Genomic DNA, 20013 nt, shown 5'->3' on the forward strand with positions numbered 1-20013 from the left:
AATAAATAAAATCCTGAGGGCCTGTCTTCCTCAACCCTTTCTGCCTAAGACACTCACGCGTCTCTGTGCTCATTAGCATCTAATGAAGACCACCTCTGGTTCATCGAAGCCACGTGAAGATTTTCTCTGATCCATAGTATGCTGAATTTGCTGCTGCTTTTTAAAAATCAGGAGCTTTGGGGTTTATCTTATAAAGTCCGAGGATCTGGCGACCTCGAGTCTACATTCCCACATGGAAATACTGGCTGGAGTTGCAGAAAGGCAAGCCATGTAGGTAGGGAACGTGCCATCCGGGTCCCTGGTCCCCACCACTCCCTACGGTTCCCTACCAGGCCACTCCTCTCATCCCTGTGACCTCCATGGCCGCGGCAGGCAATGGAGGTTTGTGACACACGGTGATGGTAAAACGTCCAGTAAAAAGGAAACAGAATCCTGAACCTAATTGACCACGGAACATGATTGTTAACGACATAAAAAATACTCTTAGAAGAACTAAGAAATAACATCAACAGCTTTTGTTTCTGCAACAATGTTTGTCATTGGCAGATGATTTCTACACTCTCAAAAACCCAGCCGCAGTAAGCTCTGCCAGGTCTAACTGCAAAAACCAAGGACAAAACTTGCCTCGGGTGCCCGTGAATGCGCTCGAAGCAGCTGCTTCTGTCAAAGCCGGATGAAAACGGAACCGGGTTTATGCTCAGAGCCCTTCCGCCCGGCAGAGCTGGGCCAGTGCACGTGAGATTCCAAAGTTCCTCTGCATTTGGTTTGGGCATCTCTCCCCCCACAGGCCTGTGATAAGCACGCTGTCTGTCTGCAGACCCCTGGCCCAGCACCAGACAGTGAGCAGATTCTTAGCAAACAGGTATGGACGGGCTGAGGGTGACAGCCCGGAGTTCGGGGGAGGGGCGGCGTGGTCCTGTGTGCCAAAGCTCCTGTCCAAATCCCAGCCCCGCTGGCACGGGGCAGCCAACCCCTCCCCCACGCCCCCCACTTCTGGAAGATGAGCGTCACTATGGCCAAGAACCCTGTAATATTCAAGGAGATACTGAGTACTGAGCGTTCAGCATTGTGACCCGCAGAGTCGATCCTCAACTGAGAGCCACTGAGGGGAGAGGTGAGAGAGAGAAAAAGGGGACACTGTGTACAGTAAACCCACTCCAACTGCATCTACCCCTTTTACGACCACAACATTTACACGTTTTCGAAGCTTCTAAACAGAGCTGTAGGCTACTCATTAGCTGTGTTATTTTTTAATTTCCTGTGAGGCCACAAAACCTTCCAGAAGCAAAGAGGAGCAGAGAGAAATTGTTCGATGGGCTCTGTGCTCCGTCTCCGGGCCCTCTGGTCACCTCGGGGCCCCTGCTGACCCTCGTGGGTCCTGCGTATTCTCGCCGAGCACCTTGCCCGGGGAGGAAGGTCCGGTTCCGGATACCTGGCAAAGGCCGACGCCACCCAGCACCCAACTTACAGCACTCGATGGGGTTGGACGCGGTCTGCAGGGAGACGATCCTCCCGCTGGACTCGGGGATGTGCACCCGGAACACCAGCCGCACCCGCGTGTTCTTCCTGCCGATGTCCGTCTCGCCTTTGCGCAGCTCGATGTCGGCATTCCTGAGCTTCAGGATCCCCGCGCAATCAATGCTGCCAGGAGGGTGACAGCCTCATTTAGATGGCCGTCTTGGGGAACAGGCAAGGTCACCCGCAAAACCACCTCAGTCAGTCAACCAAAATAATTCCACCGCCAGGCACAGGTGGGGGGGGGGCATTGCAATCCACCGATCAAGATTGCAGCCGCGGACGCCCTGATGGCGGTCAAGCACTTACAGAGTCATTCAAGAAAACTCCCGGGTGGAAATTACTTCCCTAGGCAAACTTTTCATGCCAGTTTGTCTACTCTCAAAAGTATCTGACAAACTCAACTACGCAACTGGCAAAATTGATTAGAGACTCTTCAATAGGTAGGAGGGGTAGGTCAACTTTACATGTCTTTAATTTGATAAATGCACTGTGGTCACCAAAGAATAGGTTCTAGGCCTGAGGAAATTCACGCTCCGGTATTTAAAAGTAAAAAACGTCACTGTGTCTAACAGTTCAGGTAAAACGAGGAGCAAAGGAACTGATAAAGCAAATGTGGAGTGAACAGTAGACAGAAGTGTTTTGTAAAATTCTGGTAGTTTAGAAGTTAAGGTTATTTTCTATAGGGATGTTTGTTTGTTTGTTGTAACTCCAAACACGGGTACAGGGTTTCCCAAATTTTAGCTCCATGCCTATTACTTTGTGAGTTTCAACCTATCTGCATCTTTGAAATTTTCTTTAGGCCAAATCAACTTTTTTAAATTTTATAATGTTTTATTTATTTTTAAGAGACAGCACAAGCAGGGGGGTGGTCAGAGAGAGAGGGAGACAGAATCTGAAGACAGGCTCCAGGCTCTGAGCTAGCTGTCAGCACAGAGCCTGACACGGGGCTCGAACCCATAAACTGTGAGATCATGACTTCAGCCGAAGTCAGATGCTTAACCACCTGAGCCCCCCAGGCATCCCAGGCCAAACCAATTTTGAAATTAAGTCAATTTAGCCTCATCCCATGTAACATAATCCAAAGATGCCTAGGTGGCCTTCCCCGCAACACACATGAAAAGTAGTTAGACATAGAGCTTTTAAAATAGAAACTTCTCTGGGTGCCTGGGTGGCTCAGTCAGTTAAGTGTCTGACTTTGGCTCAGATCATGATCTTGTGGTTCGTGAGTTCGAGGCCCACATTGGGCTCTTGTGCTGACAGCTCGGAGCCTGGAGCCTGCTTTGGGTTCCGTGTCTCCCTCTCTCTCTGCCCCTCCCCAACTCAAGCTCTGCCTCTCTCTCTGTCTCTCTCTCAAAAATAAATATTTTTTTATAAATCTTTATTTAAAAAAAATAATATAGAAACTTTTCAAACAAACCTGTGGATCCATCACAGATTGGGACCCACCATCCAAGGCTCCCTCCACCAACTCAACTCCAGAGAATCCCAAATCCCTGCCCCTTGGCCCCGCTCATTCCCCATGAAGACCCACTGCCCTTGGCCCCTGAGCCCTTACGTCGCCCGCATGTTGTTTTTTGGCTCCAGAGGGATCTCCAGGACTTTGGTGTTGCCCACAATCTTCTCATAGCTGGTGGTGGTGACGGTTTTCCCTGTGATGCGGTGCACCTGGTAGAAGGCGTGGGGCTTCAGGATCCGCTCATCAGCCGTCCCGATGAAGATCTGAAGCCCGAGGGGCTTGTTCTCCATGTAGCCATGAAGCTGTGTGGGGGAGAAAACAGAGTCACATTGTCACACACCGTTAGCGTGCAGGGTGTGGGTGGGTACGGTCCCTCAGAGATCTGAGAAGCTCCTGGGCGGCAGAAAGAGGACAGGGGACTGGCTGCTCCAGCACCCGGAGGAACAGAGAACTAGAAGGAACCTTGGTGTCCTCCCGAAAGGGCTGCTGAGATGATTAATTACGAGATCCGCTCTAAAACGGAGTCTTTCCAACCATGAAGAGGTCGTAGATCAGAACTGCATTTATGGAGAAACAGCTAGAAACTGCCGGTGCTCGGCTGCCAGCAGGGGGGTGGGGAGAGTGTCACGTGGGGGCGAGGACAAAAACCAATCAGGAAAGATAAACCAGAGCTCTTGACACGTTGCTTGGCAAGATCAGAATAAAAAACTTACACTTTTTACATGAATATATTCCAATCGGTAAGTTGGAATTTTTTAATTAAAAAATAAAAAGAGCAAGGCAAAAGTACCAGCGTCTGAGTCAAAAGAAAATTAAAGACTGGAGGGAAATGTGTGTAACAAAGAATGGGCAAAGGATTAGTACATAGAATATATAAAGAATGCCTACAAATGAATAAGCAAGGACAAGGTCCTGGCCATCCCATTTAAAGTTGAGTCTTCCCCCTAGGGGGTAGGCCGGTCTCCTTCCTTCTTCTCTGTCCCCTCTTCCTTCCTGTTACCCCATCCAGCAGTGTTACATATTTCCTCAATTCCTTTCGCTTAGGTCTTTCTCCTACAACTAGACCATCACCTCCCTGAGGGCAGGCACGTCTGCTTATTTCACTTGTCACAACATCCCTAGCACCCAGAATCATGGGAGTCAATCTAGTCCACATTTGCTGAATGAATTGACAAAACTTTCCAACAGAAAAATGAGCAAGAATTTGAACAAGCAACTCACAGAAAAACAAATGGTCATTAGCATGGAAAAGATGTTCAATTTGACTTGTAAACGGGAAAATGCAGATTACCTCGGGAGACCGTTTTTTGCCTAAGAGAATGGCACGCTTGTTGGCATTTGGTAAAATCACGGGCATTAGCGACTACAGGTGGGCACACGGGCACTCATGCAGCTGACAGGACTGATGTAACTATTTCAGAGTACTGATGCAGCAGCTATTTAAATTAAAACACATATGCCCTGTAGCCCAGTAATTCCATTTCTCACTAAGTATCCTAGAAGAAATGTTGTGTAGTCAGAGACATGCACAGAAATGTTCACTAAAACAAACAGAATAAATAATTACAGCAATAAGCTTCTGACTAATATAAGATGTCCAGGCAATGAAATACTATAGTAGTTACAACAACAACAACAACAGTAGAGATCAGTGAAACTGATTCAGAAATATCTAAGACTAGCCAGAGAAAGAAGAAGACAATTTGCAGTAAAAGAAAGAGAAGACAATTTGCAGTAAAACATGTACCTCATGATACAACTTATTTTCTTTAATGCTGCCCGGTTTTGATCTATCCATTGACATAGGTGTAAAGGCAAGAGGCAAAGGTGTGGAAGGGTGCACGCCAAGGTGACCACGCCATAGTCACCTCTAGGGATGGAGGGATAAAGGTTAGGAAGGTGGTCAGAAAAGATTCCAACTTGATTCACAGTGACTGAAGAATCAATGCCTAGAAACTTGTGAAATATATGTAAGATATGTAAATACAATGATAACCAGAGAAATTTGAAGACGGGGTCCTGTCCCACCATTCCCCAGCAAAAAGACACTGTTCCTTCCTCTGCAATTTGTGATGGGCTGTGACAAGTGATGACTCCCTAAATCCTACCCTTCTCGGCAGGGTAGGTTCTCCAGGGGCCTCTGGGGGGCTCAGTCAGTTAAGAGTCCGACTCGATTTTGGCTCAGGTCCTGAACTCATGGTTTGCGAGGTGGAGCCCCACTTCCGGCTAAATGCTGACAGCATGGAGCCTGCTTGGAACTCTCTCTCTCTCCCTCTTTCTCTCTGCCTTTCCCCAGCTCCTCTTTCTCTTAAACTTAAAAAAAATAATGATTAAGAAAAAACTCAGTTCTCCAATCAACTGCCAGATAATAAAGCCTTCTGGGCAACGGAGGATTCCATTTCCTTATCCTAGATCCTCACGTATCTAGAATTGCGCTGTCCAACACAATAAATACAAAAATTAAGTAAAATGGAGGATTCAGTGCCTCGGTCACGCTGGCCCCATTTCAAGGGACCATCTGTGGCCACGGCAATGAATGCGTTTCCATCATCTAGAAAACTTCTATTGGGCAACACCCTTCCAGAAAAGATGAAGTCCTCTTGTGCCCTTCTGAAAACCACAGAGACGAGCTGGGTGGAGACGTGCCAGATGCCACCTTCCTTCATGACCCGCCAGGCCCACGCCCACTGCATTTCCAGGTCTCACGCACACCCAGGAGCTGTCCGAGGGCAAAGACGGAAATCCAAGTCAGAGCCTCTCAGCTCCCCCCCCCGCCCCGCACGCAAGCCACGGAACAGGGTTCTGTTCTGCACAAAGCAAAGGAAGGAGGTCAGAACTGAGAAGAGATTTTGTTTTTGTTGGTTTGGCGTCGCGTTTGGACCCAAGATAAACAGGCTTCATTACCTCCTCTCCTGGATCGGGCAGGAGGGCAGGAGGGTGGCCAGCACGGCATCCCACCGGGTGGAGGAGACACGTAGGCAGTCTAGATAGGGAGCCCTCCCCTGCAGGACACAAGAGCAGGAATTGCAGCAGCCTGGGTGTATTCAGGTGTTAACAGCCCGATAACACCGAAGATAAAATCTGTCCCATCCCCGGGGGCGGGGGTGCCTGGGTGGCTCCATCGGTTATGCATCTGACTCTTGGTTTCTGCTCTGGTCCTGCTCTCCCAGGTTCATGAGTTCGAACCCCACACAGGGCTCCACGCTGGCTGTGTGAGGCCTGCTTGGGATTCTCTCTGTCATCCTCTCTCTGCCCTTCCTACACACCACCTCTCTCAAAATGAATAAAAATAAATACACTTTAAAGAATTTGTCATATCCAGGAGCCTGGGTGGCTCAGTTGGTTGAGTGTCTGACTTCAGCTCTGGCTCAGAGCCTGGAGCCTGCTTCAGATTCTGTCTCTCTCTCTCTCTCTCTCTCTCTCTCTCTCTCTGTCCCTCCCCCGTTCATGATCTGTCTCTTTGTCTCAAAAATAAATAAACATTAAAATATTTTAAAAAGGGGCACCTGGGGGGCTCAGTCAGTTAAGTGTCCAACTTCGGCTCAGGTCATGATCTGACGGTTCGTGGGTTCGAGCCCCGCATCGGGCTCTGTGCTGACAGCTCAGAGCCTGCAGCTTGCTTCAGATTCTGTGTCTCCCTCTCTCTCTGCCCCTCCCCCACTTGTGCTTTGTCTCTGTCTCAAAAATGAATAAACTATAAAAAAACTTAAAAAGAATTTTTTTTAATTTGTCACATCCCTAAGTTCTACCTGAATTCAGCCACTTGACCCTCCCCCCCTGCAGGCACCCCAGGCTGAGCATCCTGGCCTCTCCCTGGAGTGATAACTCCTCCCCTAACTGGTCTCTTGCTGGCCTCGCACAGAATAGCCCACTAGCCTTAAAAAAATATTTAAAAAGGGGAAATCAGACACAGACATTCACCTGCTTACAACTCTCCAAAGACTTCCTGTGGCCTTAGAATAAAATCCAAACCTGGTCTGTGAGGCTTCCGCCAGCCCAGCCTGCCATTTCTTCTCCTTCCGCCCCACTAAGTTCCCGCCAAAACCAACCGCCTCCTGCTCCTGGGGCACAGCCGGCCCTCTCCAGCCCCAGGGCTCTTGCACGGCCCTCCTCTCTGCCCGGAACACTCTTCCACGGGCACAGTTCACTTCCAGAGCTTTCCAGGTCTTTACCGAACCACATTATATGTTGACGCCCAAGGCTGGGGCCAGGTTTTGCAAGAGTTGCTTGTAAAACTTCTAGAAATTGTATGAGCCAGTTGATGTCACTTTGGTAACCCGAAGTCACCCACAGTAGGGAACTGATGCCCCCCCAAATGGGCAAATGCTACAAATCAGGGTGCTTTTTTGTCCCCCAGAGAATTGGATGCTTAACGTTCACTGCCACGTTCACTGGCACAATGACTTCATTACTACCCAAAATCTTCTTGTTTCATTAGTCATCTGCTTAGTAGCTTTGTCTCCCCCTTGAACAAGGGGTCCAAGAATCTCAGCAGCAGGAGCTTTGTTTCCTGTCTTCCGTGTCATCAGTAAAGATACTGGATTCGTGGTCGCCGTCCACAGCGGTGCATCGGCTCCGTGGACGCGTCCCACAAGCCCAGCACTGCACTCAACGACTCACATGGTCCCCGCTCCGTGCAGGATGGGCCCACCGAGGCTGGCCCAGGCCCGGCGATCCGTCCCAGTTCACACGCTGGTGTAGGGCGGAGATAGGATGTGGGTTCTGGACTGTTGGGTCCCCCTCCAGCTGACACGTGCTCCGTGCCCCTGCCACCTGGGTCCGCGTCAAGGACTACAGGTCAGAAACGCACCTCAGGTCCTCAAAGAAAACACGAGTGAGGACTCCACTGTGAGATCAAGCATGTTCTTCGGGCTCAACAAGGGGGGGCTGGGGGAGCCGATGGGGGTGGAAGGAGAGAAGGAAGGTATCAGAGAAATCAGCGCCGAAGAGGTTTCTCCTGGAGAAAGAAACCAACTCCTTTAAGGAACTCCCTGTTGGGTTGGACCAGCAGATGGGAACCCACCTCCCGGAGTGGCCCTCTCTCCCAGGTGACACCAGAGAGGGCTCTGGACTTTGCAGAAAGAAGAAAGGGGTTCATGCGCGGTCAGTCACAGCTGGATTTCCACCTGCCTCAGCTTCTGAAAAGCTGTGTGACTTCGGGTTTCACAGGCTCCCATAAGACAGGGACACCACCGCCCACTCCCCAGGGCGCTTTTGAAAGCTAAGTACATGACTTCTGTAGGGCCCCATGGTGCGGCACGCAGGAAGTGCCTGTGAACCGAAGGTCTTCCTTGTCACCAGAGGATGACATGAATCAGAACACGAAGGTGATGCTACAGAACTGAATGGAAAGGCAGAGGTTGAACGAGAAAGCCCGGCAAAGTGAAAACGACCCATGGGTGGGAAGCCCGGGCACGAATTCCAGTCTTCTCTGTGGGCTAACAGCCCGCCTGACGTGGGCGCTGGGAGGAGGCGGAGCCCGAGAAGGAAGCTCACCACCTTGCATGAAGGAAAGAACACCTTGGGACCTCCACCGTGCCCTCCCGGAGAAGGCGGGAGCAGGTGCCCAGAGCCCGGACCGGCCAGCCGGCTCGCTCAGCACAGCCCTCCCAGCAATCTGGAGGTTTGGTTCGAGGGGTGTGTAGCCTTTTACTTGCTTCTCCCAAAAAACCGAGTGATTAGGGTCTTGCCAAGAGCATTTCATGTCTTGGGATGGCATGATCGCCCCCCGAGGTCCCACGCGCCCTGTGGTCCCCATTTTAGGAAGACTGTGGTCACAAGGCCTCCTTCTATCTAGGTTTCTCCAAAGGTAAGGTCTCCCCAGGGGGGCCCGGGGGAGCAGAGGCACCTTCCGGCCTTAGCAGACACCTGCTGCAACCTAGAAGCTCAAGGTCAGCCTGTCTCCAAAGCACAAGAGGCTCCATTTCCTGCAGCCAAGGTGAGAGCGAAAGTTCTGCGTCCTGTCAGTTCCCAGGCGGCCGGCAGGCTTCCAGGAAGAAGGGGCGTTTCTAGCGCGCTGTGAGGTTTGATGTGCGGGAGGGGAGTGGCGTGGCTGATCTAATCTGCACGGCAGCAAAGCAGGGCTACTCCTTTTATGGATGAGAAAAAGCCGAGGCTCAGCGGGACCAAGGGACCCCTCAAAACCCTACCGCTCCAAAGCCACCGGCGGAAGCCCAGGAATGTGGCCTTGCCGGCCTCCTCCGTGTCACACCTGACTCTTACCAGAAAAAGGCCAACTCTCCCAGGACCCTGAGGAGGCATTTTAAGACCAGCAAGTGCATCCCACCAGCTCAGCACAAAGAACCCAGAGGTGACCATCGGGCTCCACGCCTCAGAGCCTCAGGCTCGCCGCTCCCAGCCGCCCGCCAAGTTCACCCTCTGCCCATCCCCAACAGCAGTTTACCTTGCCCTGGTGCACAGATAAAAGGGCATCAATAGCTGTTGATATTAATTTTATAACAAGACCAAGGAAAAGGGAGTAACCGTTCATTTGTTGGAGGAGAAAAGGACAATACTAAAAAAGGGTAAATTTTAAAGGAAATACCCCCTTTAAGCCTTTTAACGTTCAGACTTTTCTTCTAGGCACACACTGGGATTCTGTTTTATTGCTACTTAACAATACCGTGGTGCCATGGCCCCTTGTCACTGAACCCTGGGTCGGGAGACAGTCTCCAGTGCTGGGTGGCATCCAGGGCTGAGCCCAGCAGGGCCGGGTCAGGTGCAGGATTTAAGGAGGGACCAGTTCTGAGGACCCGTCTCAACTCAAGGCAGGTGCGAGGCGGTGAGCAAGGCCTCCAACTCCGTCCCGCCCACCCTGGAGGGGCCACAGCTTCGACCCACGCAGGGCAGTGAACTTGCTCCACATCCCCCCGACCCATGAACGCCGCAGCGAGCGCTCCCGGGGGACGTTTCCGTGAAAACGAGGTTTCTGTCCACCACGCTCCGAGCTTTTTAAACACTCCCAGATGGACAAGGCGGCCGCCACGTCCAAAATGTGGGACTGATTTTCAGAATGGCAACCGGCCAAAGAAACTGTTTTGAATTTTACCGAAATCAAACTTTAACAATGTTAAGTAGCATTTTTTTTGTTGAATTTAGAATATTAGGAAATTGGTACCGTCCTCAAAGACTTCACTCTGAAAGAAGAGAAAAGCCCCTAAGGGTGTTTTCTTGCAAATCCCAAGTGCCACGCAGAGGATGTGGGGAGGGGGTCCTCACAAACGGGCACGGACCCCAAACTCTGCCTTTGTTTGGGGGTGCTGAGTGCAGGACGTGCCTGCTGCCCACCCTCCCTTCTGGCACCCCCCCACACACACAGACCCCCCCACACACACACACACCGCAGAACTAGATCCCGAGTTTGCTCTCACCTCAGACGACCCGGCAAGCACTACACAGGCACCTCGCGAGCACGTACTAACCTCACGAGAAATCCTCATCCCGGGATTCTAACCCTAATCCCTCCACCTCACACCGGCTCCGGCTCAAAGTCCCCTCAATTCCGTTTCCTAAGGGGCGCTCGGCCCGCCACCCTCCCCCCCTGCACTGCCTCCTCCCTCCCTCGTCCGGCTCGCACCTTCCCCTCCGGTCCTCACCCACCCCTGTCCACCCTGGGCCCGGATGACCTCCGAGAAACTCCAGCTGGCCGTCAGCCTCTCCCCCGACAGGGCGCCCCGGCCCCTTGCAGGCTCTTCCCTGCGTCTCGTCATCTGAAACAATCTCCCCCCACCCCCCGCCTCTCTCCTACTTAACTCCCGGTCACACAGAGCACGTGGCTCTGATCCTCTTTCCCGCAGAAGTCTTCCCTTGCTCCCCAGATGCGGCGGGGCCCCCAGAAACCGTGTCCTCTGCTGCGTTTACCACCGTTACCAGACAGAATCCACTGCCCCGTTGATTGCTGTGAGTCTGCCCCCCTCCATCCCCGTAAAGTCCATGAACCACGCCGCTGCCCTTATACAGACGGGGAAGCTCAACGCAGAGTCGTGAGCCCCCTCCCAGCAGGCAAGCAGCAGCGCAGGGACTGGGGTCCAGGTCTGACCCCCCTCATCTGCTCCACGAGGCCCGATGCAACAGACGGAACAAGGGTGCCGTCCGGGTACTGACCTGGCTGAGGCACAGGCACCGAAGACCAGAGCCTGCAGAAATCAGGCACCCCAACCCGCGCAGACCACTCTGCAGTCACCTTCCCAAGTTAGGATGTAATTCTCCTGCTAGTGAGCGGGAGGCCCAAAGGATACCGGGGCAGCTGTGGAGGAAAAGTGAACCCTACGGTTACTCAACGCAGCGCTCCTCAAAAGACGGGCCCATCAAGAGGGCCAGTTACGTTGGTGGTGATGCATTGTGCAGCGTAAGGCTGTCACAGTTAAGAATGAGGAGCCTAGAGGGCGCCTGGGCGGCTCAACTGGTTAAGTGTCCGATGCTCTCAGCTCATGATCTTGCAGTTCGGGAGTTCAAGTCCCGGGTCAGGCTCTGTGCTGACGGCTCAGAGCCTGGAGCCTGCTTCAGATTCTGGTCTCCCTCTCTCCCTGCCTCTCCCCTGCTCACACTCTGTCTCTCTCTGTGTCAAAAATAAATAAACTACAGGGGTGCCTGGGTGGCGCAGTCGGTTAAGTGTCCAACTTCGGCTCAGGTCATGATCTCATGGTTTGTGGGTTCGAGCCCCACGTCGGGCTCTGTGCTGACGGCTCAGAGCCTGGACCCTGCTTCCGATTCTGTGTCTCCCTCTCCCTCTGCCCCTCCCCCGCTCACACTCTGTCTCTCAGAATAAAATAGACATAAAAATTTAAAAGAATTTAAAAATAAACTATAAAAAATGTTTTAAAAAAAGAAATGAATATGAAGGGCATCCCTTGGCATTGTGCAGTGCACAACCTGGGCAACTCTATGGAAGCTTTTCATATACAGATAGAAAACCGTCTCCAAAATGCACCATTAACAGTGAGAATGAATGTATGTATTTGTATTATGAAGGTGTGCAGGTAGGGAGCGTGTGTGTGTGTGTGTGTGTGTGTGTGTGTGTGTGTGTAACCAAAATAAAATTTAAAATATAACTAGAATCAGACCCTATTTTTAAAATGTCCCCTGCATTCTGACCATTCCCAGGGAGAAGCTCTGTTGTCCCAGGAGCCCATGGTTGTAGCCCCACAGGAAAATTATTTTCTGAATGTTTGACGTGAAACAACAAGGCCAGGGCGCTGGGGGGCTCAGTCCGTTGGGCCTCAGGTCACCATCTCACAGTCTGTGGGTTCGAGCTCTGTGTCAGGCTCTGTGCTGACAGCTCAGAGCCTGGAGCCTGTTTCAGATTCTGTGTCTCCCTCTCTCACTGCCCCTTCTGCACTCACGCTCTCTCTCTCTCTCTCTCTCTCTCTCTCTCTCTCAAAAACAAATAAACGTTAAAAAAAATTTTTTTTACATAAGGCCAAAAGAAAGAGAACCTCCTCTCCCCCACTTTTCTCTTTGTGAATCTCGACCTTTCCTTTAAAGGCCACAAGGAAGACAGTCCCACCCTGCAGGCAAAGTAAAGACCCAGGACCCTCCCTCGGAACCCCAGAGGTAAGAGTCCAAGGTCAAAGCCTTCAGGAAAGGAAGGGGAAGACAGAGGGATGAGCAGGTTATCTTGGAGTTCAGGGTACGGGGCCTACAGACCAAGAGAGGAGCAAACCACAGGCCACATCCAGTCGAGTGACAAGTCTTGGTGACTCAACATTCAACATCCATCCCAAGTCTAACCGCTTCTCCCCAGCCCTGTTACCACCGCACTGGTCTCAGCTTCTCCTGCCTGGACTGGGGTCGTCGCCTCCTTCCTGCTTCCAGCCTCACCCTCCCTCCACTCCCCGCCCTCGCCCCCATGTCCTCTCCACATGTCAGCTCCAACGCCCTTTAAAATTTTACGTTAGAGATCTCGTCCCTCGGCTCCACACCCCCCACCCATCCCCCGCTCCCTGTCCACAGCAAACATCTCACTCAGACCGAAAGGCCAAGGCCTTTCCCGTGACTCAGGAGAGCCGGGACGATTCGTCCCCTCTGCACCGTCTCCAGCCCACCAGCCTTGTTTCCTCTGCCCCGGCCACACCGGCCTCCTCGCCTCCCAACAGGCCAGGCGCACGCCAGGCCCACTCCTGCCTCGGGGGGTGTCTCAACACGTACTGTTCCCTGAGCTCAGACGTCCCCCCCAGATCCACAGGGCTGGCGCCTCGCCTCACTCAAACTGTCCTCAGAGGACCCCGCATCGGAGACGCCTTCCCCAACCGCCCACCCCAGTGCGGTGCCCAGGCCCGCCCCACCCTCCACTCACCCCCCCTGCTTCGCACCACCTCAGCCACTTATCACTGCCTGACATCGCAGGACAGATCTCTTTGCTTTTCCCCGCCCCCTCCCACTCCACCATCGGCAACCTGTCTGTCTTGTTCGCTGAGCCGCCTGCAGCACCTACGATGCCACGGATGCCACGGATGCTCTATGCGGGAGCAACGCTGGAAGGGGGGAGGGCCCGACGGGAGGGGTCTGAGTGGCTGCAAGTCCTCCAGGACCCCGTCCCCCAACAAAGAGCTGTCGTGTTGCCCACAAGGCCTCCTCTCCAGAAGTACCGTCCTGGCCCAGAACGACCACCACGTCCTGCTCAGCATGGCGAGGACTTGGATATTTGGGCAACTGGTACCCGGACTGCCCCTGTTCCCACCAGAGGCGACGGCACCTCTGGGGCCCGATGACAAAGGAGCCCCACGTCTACCTTTCTGACCCAAGCTGGGCACCCCCCGCTGGACAGCTCTTCGGCTGGGGGGAGACCTCTGCGACCAACGGAAAAACCAAGGACACCCACCGATGGGACCACATTTTGAAATCGCATGGTGAGCCAGAGGGGGAGAATTAGACATTCTGCACAGGCTTGAAAACCAAACAAGACAGCGCCTCTCGGGATTCTAAATTAAGAACTAAGTCATTCTATATTTCTCACATCACTGGAAATTAAAAACAGACTCTATCTACCGCACGGCAAGCACGCCGCCTGAAGAGAGGCCCGATGGCCCCAAACACGCTAAATTTGTTTCCAATTACCATGTCCACACTGCGAAGCCCCAGGAAGCCAGAGAGAGATGAGAGGCGAGGTACGTGAGCACCAAGAGCCACGCCCCTCCTCCTCCCCCCTCCCCACCCTCGCCCAGTCTCCAAACAAAGACACAAAGCCCCCTCCCCTCATCAGGGGCTAGAGACACCGGCTCTCCCTTCTCGGGTCTCACCCGTCCCCCTCCACTCTCACCCCCGGCCTCTGGTCCACTCAACAGAAACGTCAGCTTGGCTGGGTCTCCCATCGGCATCCCCCAACCTGACCATCTCTCTCTCGGGCCAAGGGGTGACTGAGTCATGTAAGAGATGAGTCTGGAGGTCCTGGATCTGAATATGCAAGCCTTCTTTGAGTCAGCGCTGGGGCTTTTGGGGTTTTTTTGTATTTTTTTGGTTTTGGGGGGGTTTTCTGGTTTTTTTTTTTTTAAGAAGCCAAGCAAATACTTTTCAGGTCATCTTTCTGTGTGACACCTCAAGTGGGGTCGCTGTGACACTGAGGGCCACAAGCCCTGGAGCCAGATGTCCCACACCGGCACCCCCTCGGTCATGGAAGGGAAGTCAGAGTTCTCCGGGTCTCAGTTTCTTCATCTGTCAATGGGACTAAGGACACGACGCGCCTTGCTGGGCCGTTGGAAGGATCGGGGGAGTTGCGTCTGACGCATGCAGCACGCATTCAGTAGCAGCGTTTATTAGTCTCCCACCAACGGCTGGTGACGGTTGGTAAAGTCCTCTTCTCTAGACCCGGTTCTTGGAAGAGACCATCTTGAAGGTGTCCCTCTGCCCTGCACTGTGATGATCCCCAGGTACGTTTAGAATAAAATCCAAGGGCCTCGTCACCGCCCACAAAACCCTGCATGATCCGCCCACGTCACCGGCGTAATCTCCCCGGTTTGGGCCCAGCCCCCTGGACCTCCATGATGATCCTTCAACAGGCCGAGTTTGCTCCCACCTCAGGGCCTCCGCACATGCTGTTCCCTTAGCCTAGGATACCCATCTCCCGCGTCTTCCCAATCCATCAGATCTGAGCCTAAATTCAAGGCCTTCTCTCGGCAGCCGGCCACCCTCACTGGACGGTCACCCCTTACAGCTTCCCGTCAGTTTCCTTCCCGATCATGCTAAACGTCACCTCATGCTTCTGCTTATCGTCTGCCCCCCACCACCTCTGGCCTCCACTGGAATGAAAATCTGTCCCTCACTGTGCCCAGCACTTTGAGCAGTACCTGGCATGGAGGAGACATTCAGTCAATATTTGCCGAGTAAATAAATGAATAGATTGATCCTCAGGCTCCTATGTGGCTCAACATATTGCCGAGTGACTCATCCTGCAGTGACCCTGAAAGAGGAGGCTTATTCATGTCTGGAAGCGAATCCCCACGTTCCGAGTCCGCCTAGATTCACTACCATCCGAGCCAGCCGGCAGGAATGTGTCTCACCATGAAAGAGACATATTATACCGGGCCAAGTCCACTGGAAGTCAGAGAAGAGACAAACCCGGGCTGGAAAAATGAAGTTTACAATCTCTTCTCCAGGCAGCGTTCAGGTATCAACCCAGGCAGAGACGGAGTCGCAAGTGCAGGGACTTGGCAGCCTCCTGGAGGTGGGGAGGGGAAAGCGAGGCGCGGGCACGCCGCCCCCCACCCCGACCCTGCCGCCTGTGCGTTCACCCAAAGGCCCAACGGAAAGAGACGGCGTGCTTCAAAAACACTTCTCCAGGGGTCTCTCATTCCGAGCGCTGGCCTGATACTGAGGAGCAGGGTATCTGCCGGGCTGCGGGGAAGGGGACAAAGACTGAGCCCCCCCTGTGGGGGCAGCGGAGGACCCAAGACAGCTCGTGGGTGTGAGGACTGGCCATCTATCTATGTAGTGGTCCCCGACGCGGCAGCACACGGACACCCCAAGGATGCTGGGGCGTGAAGTCCACCTTGCCCACCCCAGCAGCAGCCCAACGAGAACATTCTGATAAAATCTCCTCCAAGAAACTGTAGCTCAGCTCTACGCAAACCTTCCACCAAAGCAGGGACATCCGGGCGCAGCACGAGCTCCGGCTCCCGCCCCTCCTTTTTCAGGCGGCCAAAAGCTGAGCGAGAGAACCCCAGGACGGTTGGGCAGGGAGACAAACGCAAGACGGCCATCGAAAAGGTGAGAACCGTCCCTGACGTGATCCCAGCCCCGCCCCCAGCCCAAGGGCCGCGCAGGTCTCTCTGGACCCGGACCAAGAATTCTGAGTCACTTTTGCCATGAGGGGGACAAGGGGCAAGGCAGACGTGAGGTGTACCTTTCCGGACTCTATTTTGGGATTTTTAAGATCCAGGTTCTTTCATTTCCAAGGGTGGGTTTTTGGAGGGCCCCGCACGGCTCCCAGGCCCTGCGCAGGGCGAGACGGCGGGGAGCCGGCGGTGGCCGTGACCGGGGAGGAGGGCGGGGCCGTGACCGGGGAGGAGGGCGGGGCCCTCTGGCAGATCAACACATCACATCATGCAGGAACAAGGAGCCCGTTCTTGTGTGCGGCCGCACGGGGCCTGGCTCCTAACACGACGGGGGGCTGGGGGCCCTCGGCTCTGACTCGCCTCTTGGGGAGGCGGCTCCGCGCTCACTCATTTGTTCGCTCCCTGCCCAGACGGCCTGTCCGGGGAAGGGCGGCAGGCTGAGAGCCACATCCCGCTGCACAGCTGCGCAGCCCCGTGGCGAAGAATCGGGGGCCTCTCGGGATGGATGGGAACATTTGGGATTATAATCACTTAGTTAAGATATGAGGTTAAAAAAAATAGAACTAATGAATCAGGAGGTCTCAGCCTTGGCAGGTTGACCACAACGGACTACTGGCGTGGGGGCCGGATCACTGCCGGTGGCAGGGCCACCCTGTGCCTCGTAGGACGTTTCACAGCATCTTTGGCCTCTGTCCACGAGATGCCGGGAAGCAATTCCCCCCACCCCGGCCCAGTTGTGACTGATGATCAGAAATGTCTCAGGACATCGTCAAATATCCCCGGGGAGACATAATCGCCCCTCGGAGAGCCGCTCTTCAATCATGTTGACATTTCGGAGAGGAGGCTTTTCCTGCAGGGAAACCTGGGCTGAAACCCCACCCCTGGTCCATCGAGCCAGCAGAAGCTCCAGTCTTTCACTTCTCACCTTCTCCTGGACCTTCCCGGAGTCCCACGACCTCCACCTCTGGTCTAGTCCACTGCACCCACCCCCTTGACTATCTCCCTGCCTCTCTCTCACCCCCACCCCATTCCAAAGAGCCGCTACAAGCAGCCCGAGAGATCTCTGTAAGTCAGGTAACATCATTTCTCTTTTTGAAACCCACCAATGGCTTCCCAGTGCATAAAAAATTAAATTCAAATTCCATGCCCTGCAAAGTCCTACATGATCAGATTCCTTCTCTCTCTCCAGCTTCATCATTTACGGCTCCTTTCCTCGGCCCCTATAGGAAGCCATACAGGCTTCTTCACCATTCTTCAAATATCTGTGTTCTCCTGCCTCAGGGCCTTTGCACTTGCTATTTTCTCTGGAATGTTCAGATTCTCACCTGCCTGGTTCCTTATTGTCATGGTCATATCAAATGTCAGCTTAAATGAACCCTCCCTGGAGAGGAATCCTCTGACTACCTCAACATAAAGGAGACCCCCTCCCCAGGGGTTCTCTCTTATTACCTACTTTTTCTCTTTAACACTCTTCATCACAATCTGAAATGATCCTGTTGATCATTTAGCCTCTTCAATGTCTGTTTCCTCATTGTAATGAATACCTCAGTTTTCACCTGGACCCAGAGCCTGGCACACGGTAGGTACCTAATAATTAATGAGCAATTTTGTATACTCTACACATTCCACAAGGAGCATATACGACCTTAGTTATAAGAAAAAAAGAACTTTCTAAAAAGTAAGAGCGGCACCTTGCCCAGGATTTTGAGCGCAGACTTTAAAAGGACTCCGGAACCTGCTATCTATCTCCAAGGCTCCTTGGGCCATGCTCGATGTATAAAGGACACAGACACTTGTCCAGGTTTTATAAATAAGGCAAAAAAGGCTCAGATTCACTTATTCTTTTACGAACTACAGACAAGTGCCTAAGTGCCTACGGTGTGCCTCACACAGTTCTAGACGCTGGGAATCAGCCCTGAAAAAGACAGACAGGGCGAGCAGGATGGAGGGCTGAGGTGTTTGGCTTTTGCACGCAGGTTCTCAAAAGAGCATCTCAAAGGTCCCCAGGGGCCTCTATCACGGGGGACCCTTCCTGCCCTCCTCTCTGGTGGCATCCTGCATGGACTTCTCCCAAAGCCCTGTCACGTCTACAACTCGGACATTCACCTCCTGGGACCACAGGCAATGGAAAATCAGATCAGAAATGAAGCTCTGCACCTCTCAAAACTTTAAAACTGTGTTATAAAAAAATGGTGTTACAGTATCTTTCTTCTTCAAGGTCACCTGCTGTGGCAGAGACTGCTGCCCTCTGTCCGTTACTCACGTTCCCTTCCTTAGTAACAGGATCCCAACTGTCTCCGGTGACACTGAGCCGGGCTAAGAGTCTCTACTTCCCAACCTCCTTTGCAGATCAACGTGCCTACATTACCAGGTTTGAGTCCATGAGATGCATACACAAGTGTGGCGAGAACTTGCAAGTAGGTTCCTAAGAGGACGCTAACCCCACTTTTGCCCTGTCTCCTTTCTCCCTTGGAATTCCACCGCTCGGAACACAGACGGGACGCGGTGGCGCCTGCAATCATTTTGGACCACGTGGCAACCTTGAGTGGAACAGGAAGAGAGAAGGAGCCTGGACTGCCGATGGCTTCCCAGTGCTTGGACTCACGCGTTTCTAGACTTTGCACATAAGAGAATAAATGTCTGAGTGTGTAGGGAACTGTGATTTGGGGTTCCTGTTAGATGCATCTATAAGCCAAACTGAAACAGCATCTTCCATGCCTGGAGGTTCCCCTCCACTGCCTCTCAGTGGGAAGAAGGCAGCCGTGCTTAGATGAACCTCAATTAAACAACAAAACAAAACAAAACTCAAGGTATGGACATCAGAGCCACAGATCAGAGCACAGGTCTGCGTTACAGAACTCTTCCTTCCAAAACGTGACTTCTCTAAAGAGCCAGTACTGAAAGTGAATCTGAAAGACACGGCCATCTACAAGTCAAACAATCCAGCTGCTCAGAAATAGATGGGGTGGCGACACCCAGGTAAATACGGGAGGCTCCCTCCCCTCCCCGTCCGCACAATCTGAGTGAGCGTCTAGAAGGGTATTCCGGGGGGGGGGGGGGGCTGGCACTGGGGAAGAGACGGCTGTCTGACACACACAGCAGGGACGATGGACTTGCTAGAAATAAAATTGCTGCTTACTTTCTGTCTGGTTTCCCAATTGCTTTTTCCTAGTCGAAAGGTGCCAGGCCTGGCAGCTTTCTAAAAATCTCAAATTCAAGTCAACAAATATTTGTTGAGCCCTGTCTATCCCCCGGCCCCCCAAAAAAGAAAGCCATGCTAGGGAAAACTGGTATCACAGGGGGACGCTATAATTAATTGTAACAAGGCCAACTGCAAGGGCAGCAGCTAAGAACGTCTGGAGTGCTTGCCAAATGGTGGGCATCGTTCTACATACGGGTATCCATCGACTCCCCCGATCCTCACGCCAACCTCGTGAGGTAGGTGCTGCTGTTTTACACAGGGAACTGAGACACAGAGAGGGTAGGCAATCTGCCTAAGGACACACAGCCAGGAAAAGAGAAGCCAGGGCTCCATCCTTGGCAGGGCTAGCTGCAAGGCCCATTCTCTTGACCACTCACTGGTATTCTGTGCCTATTACTCTGGAAGGCAGGGGGGGGGGCGGGGGAGGGTAGCACACCCACAATGGCCACAACAGGGTTCCCCAAACCTCAGCCATTCTCCAACCGTGTTCCTGAGGCTTTACTGGACTACTGGTTACTGAATCTTTCTCTTTAAATTAACTCCAGAGGTGCCTGGGGCGGGGGGGGGGG

General features: G+C 52.9%; 1 protein-coding gene across 4 annotated transcripts in view; it reads right to left on the reverse strand.

Moving 5' to 3' along the window:
* NFATC2 (nuclear factor of activated T cells 2) overlaps window positions 1–20013 on the reverse strand; it is a 117282-nt gene that overhangs the window by 72218 nt on the left and 25051 nt on the right. For all 4 annotated transcript variants that reach the window (XM_029916615.1, XM_029916614.1, XM_029916612.1 and 1 more), the window contains exons 3-4: window positions 3074–3276; window positions 1469–1641 (exon numbers count right to left, since the gene is read on the reverse strand). In XM_029916615.1, the coding sequence (XP_029772475.1) occupies window positions 1469–1641; window positions 3074–3276 (376 nt within the window). The remainder of the gene's footprint in view (window positions 1–1468; window positions 1642–3073; window positions 3277–20013) is intronic.

This window comes from Suricata suricatta, chromosome 12 (assembly GCF_006229205.1).
Source record: "Suricata suricatta isolate VVHF042 chromosome 12, meerkat_22Aug2017_6uvM2_HiC, whole genome shotgun sequence".
In the NCBI taxonomy this organism is placed as follows: domain Eukaryota; kingdom Metazoa; phylum Chordata; class Mammalia; order Carnivora; family Herpestidae; genus Suricata; species Suricata suricatta.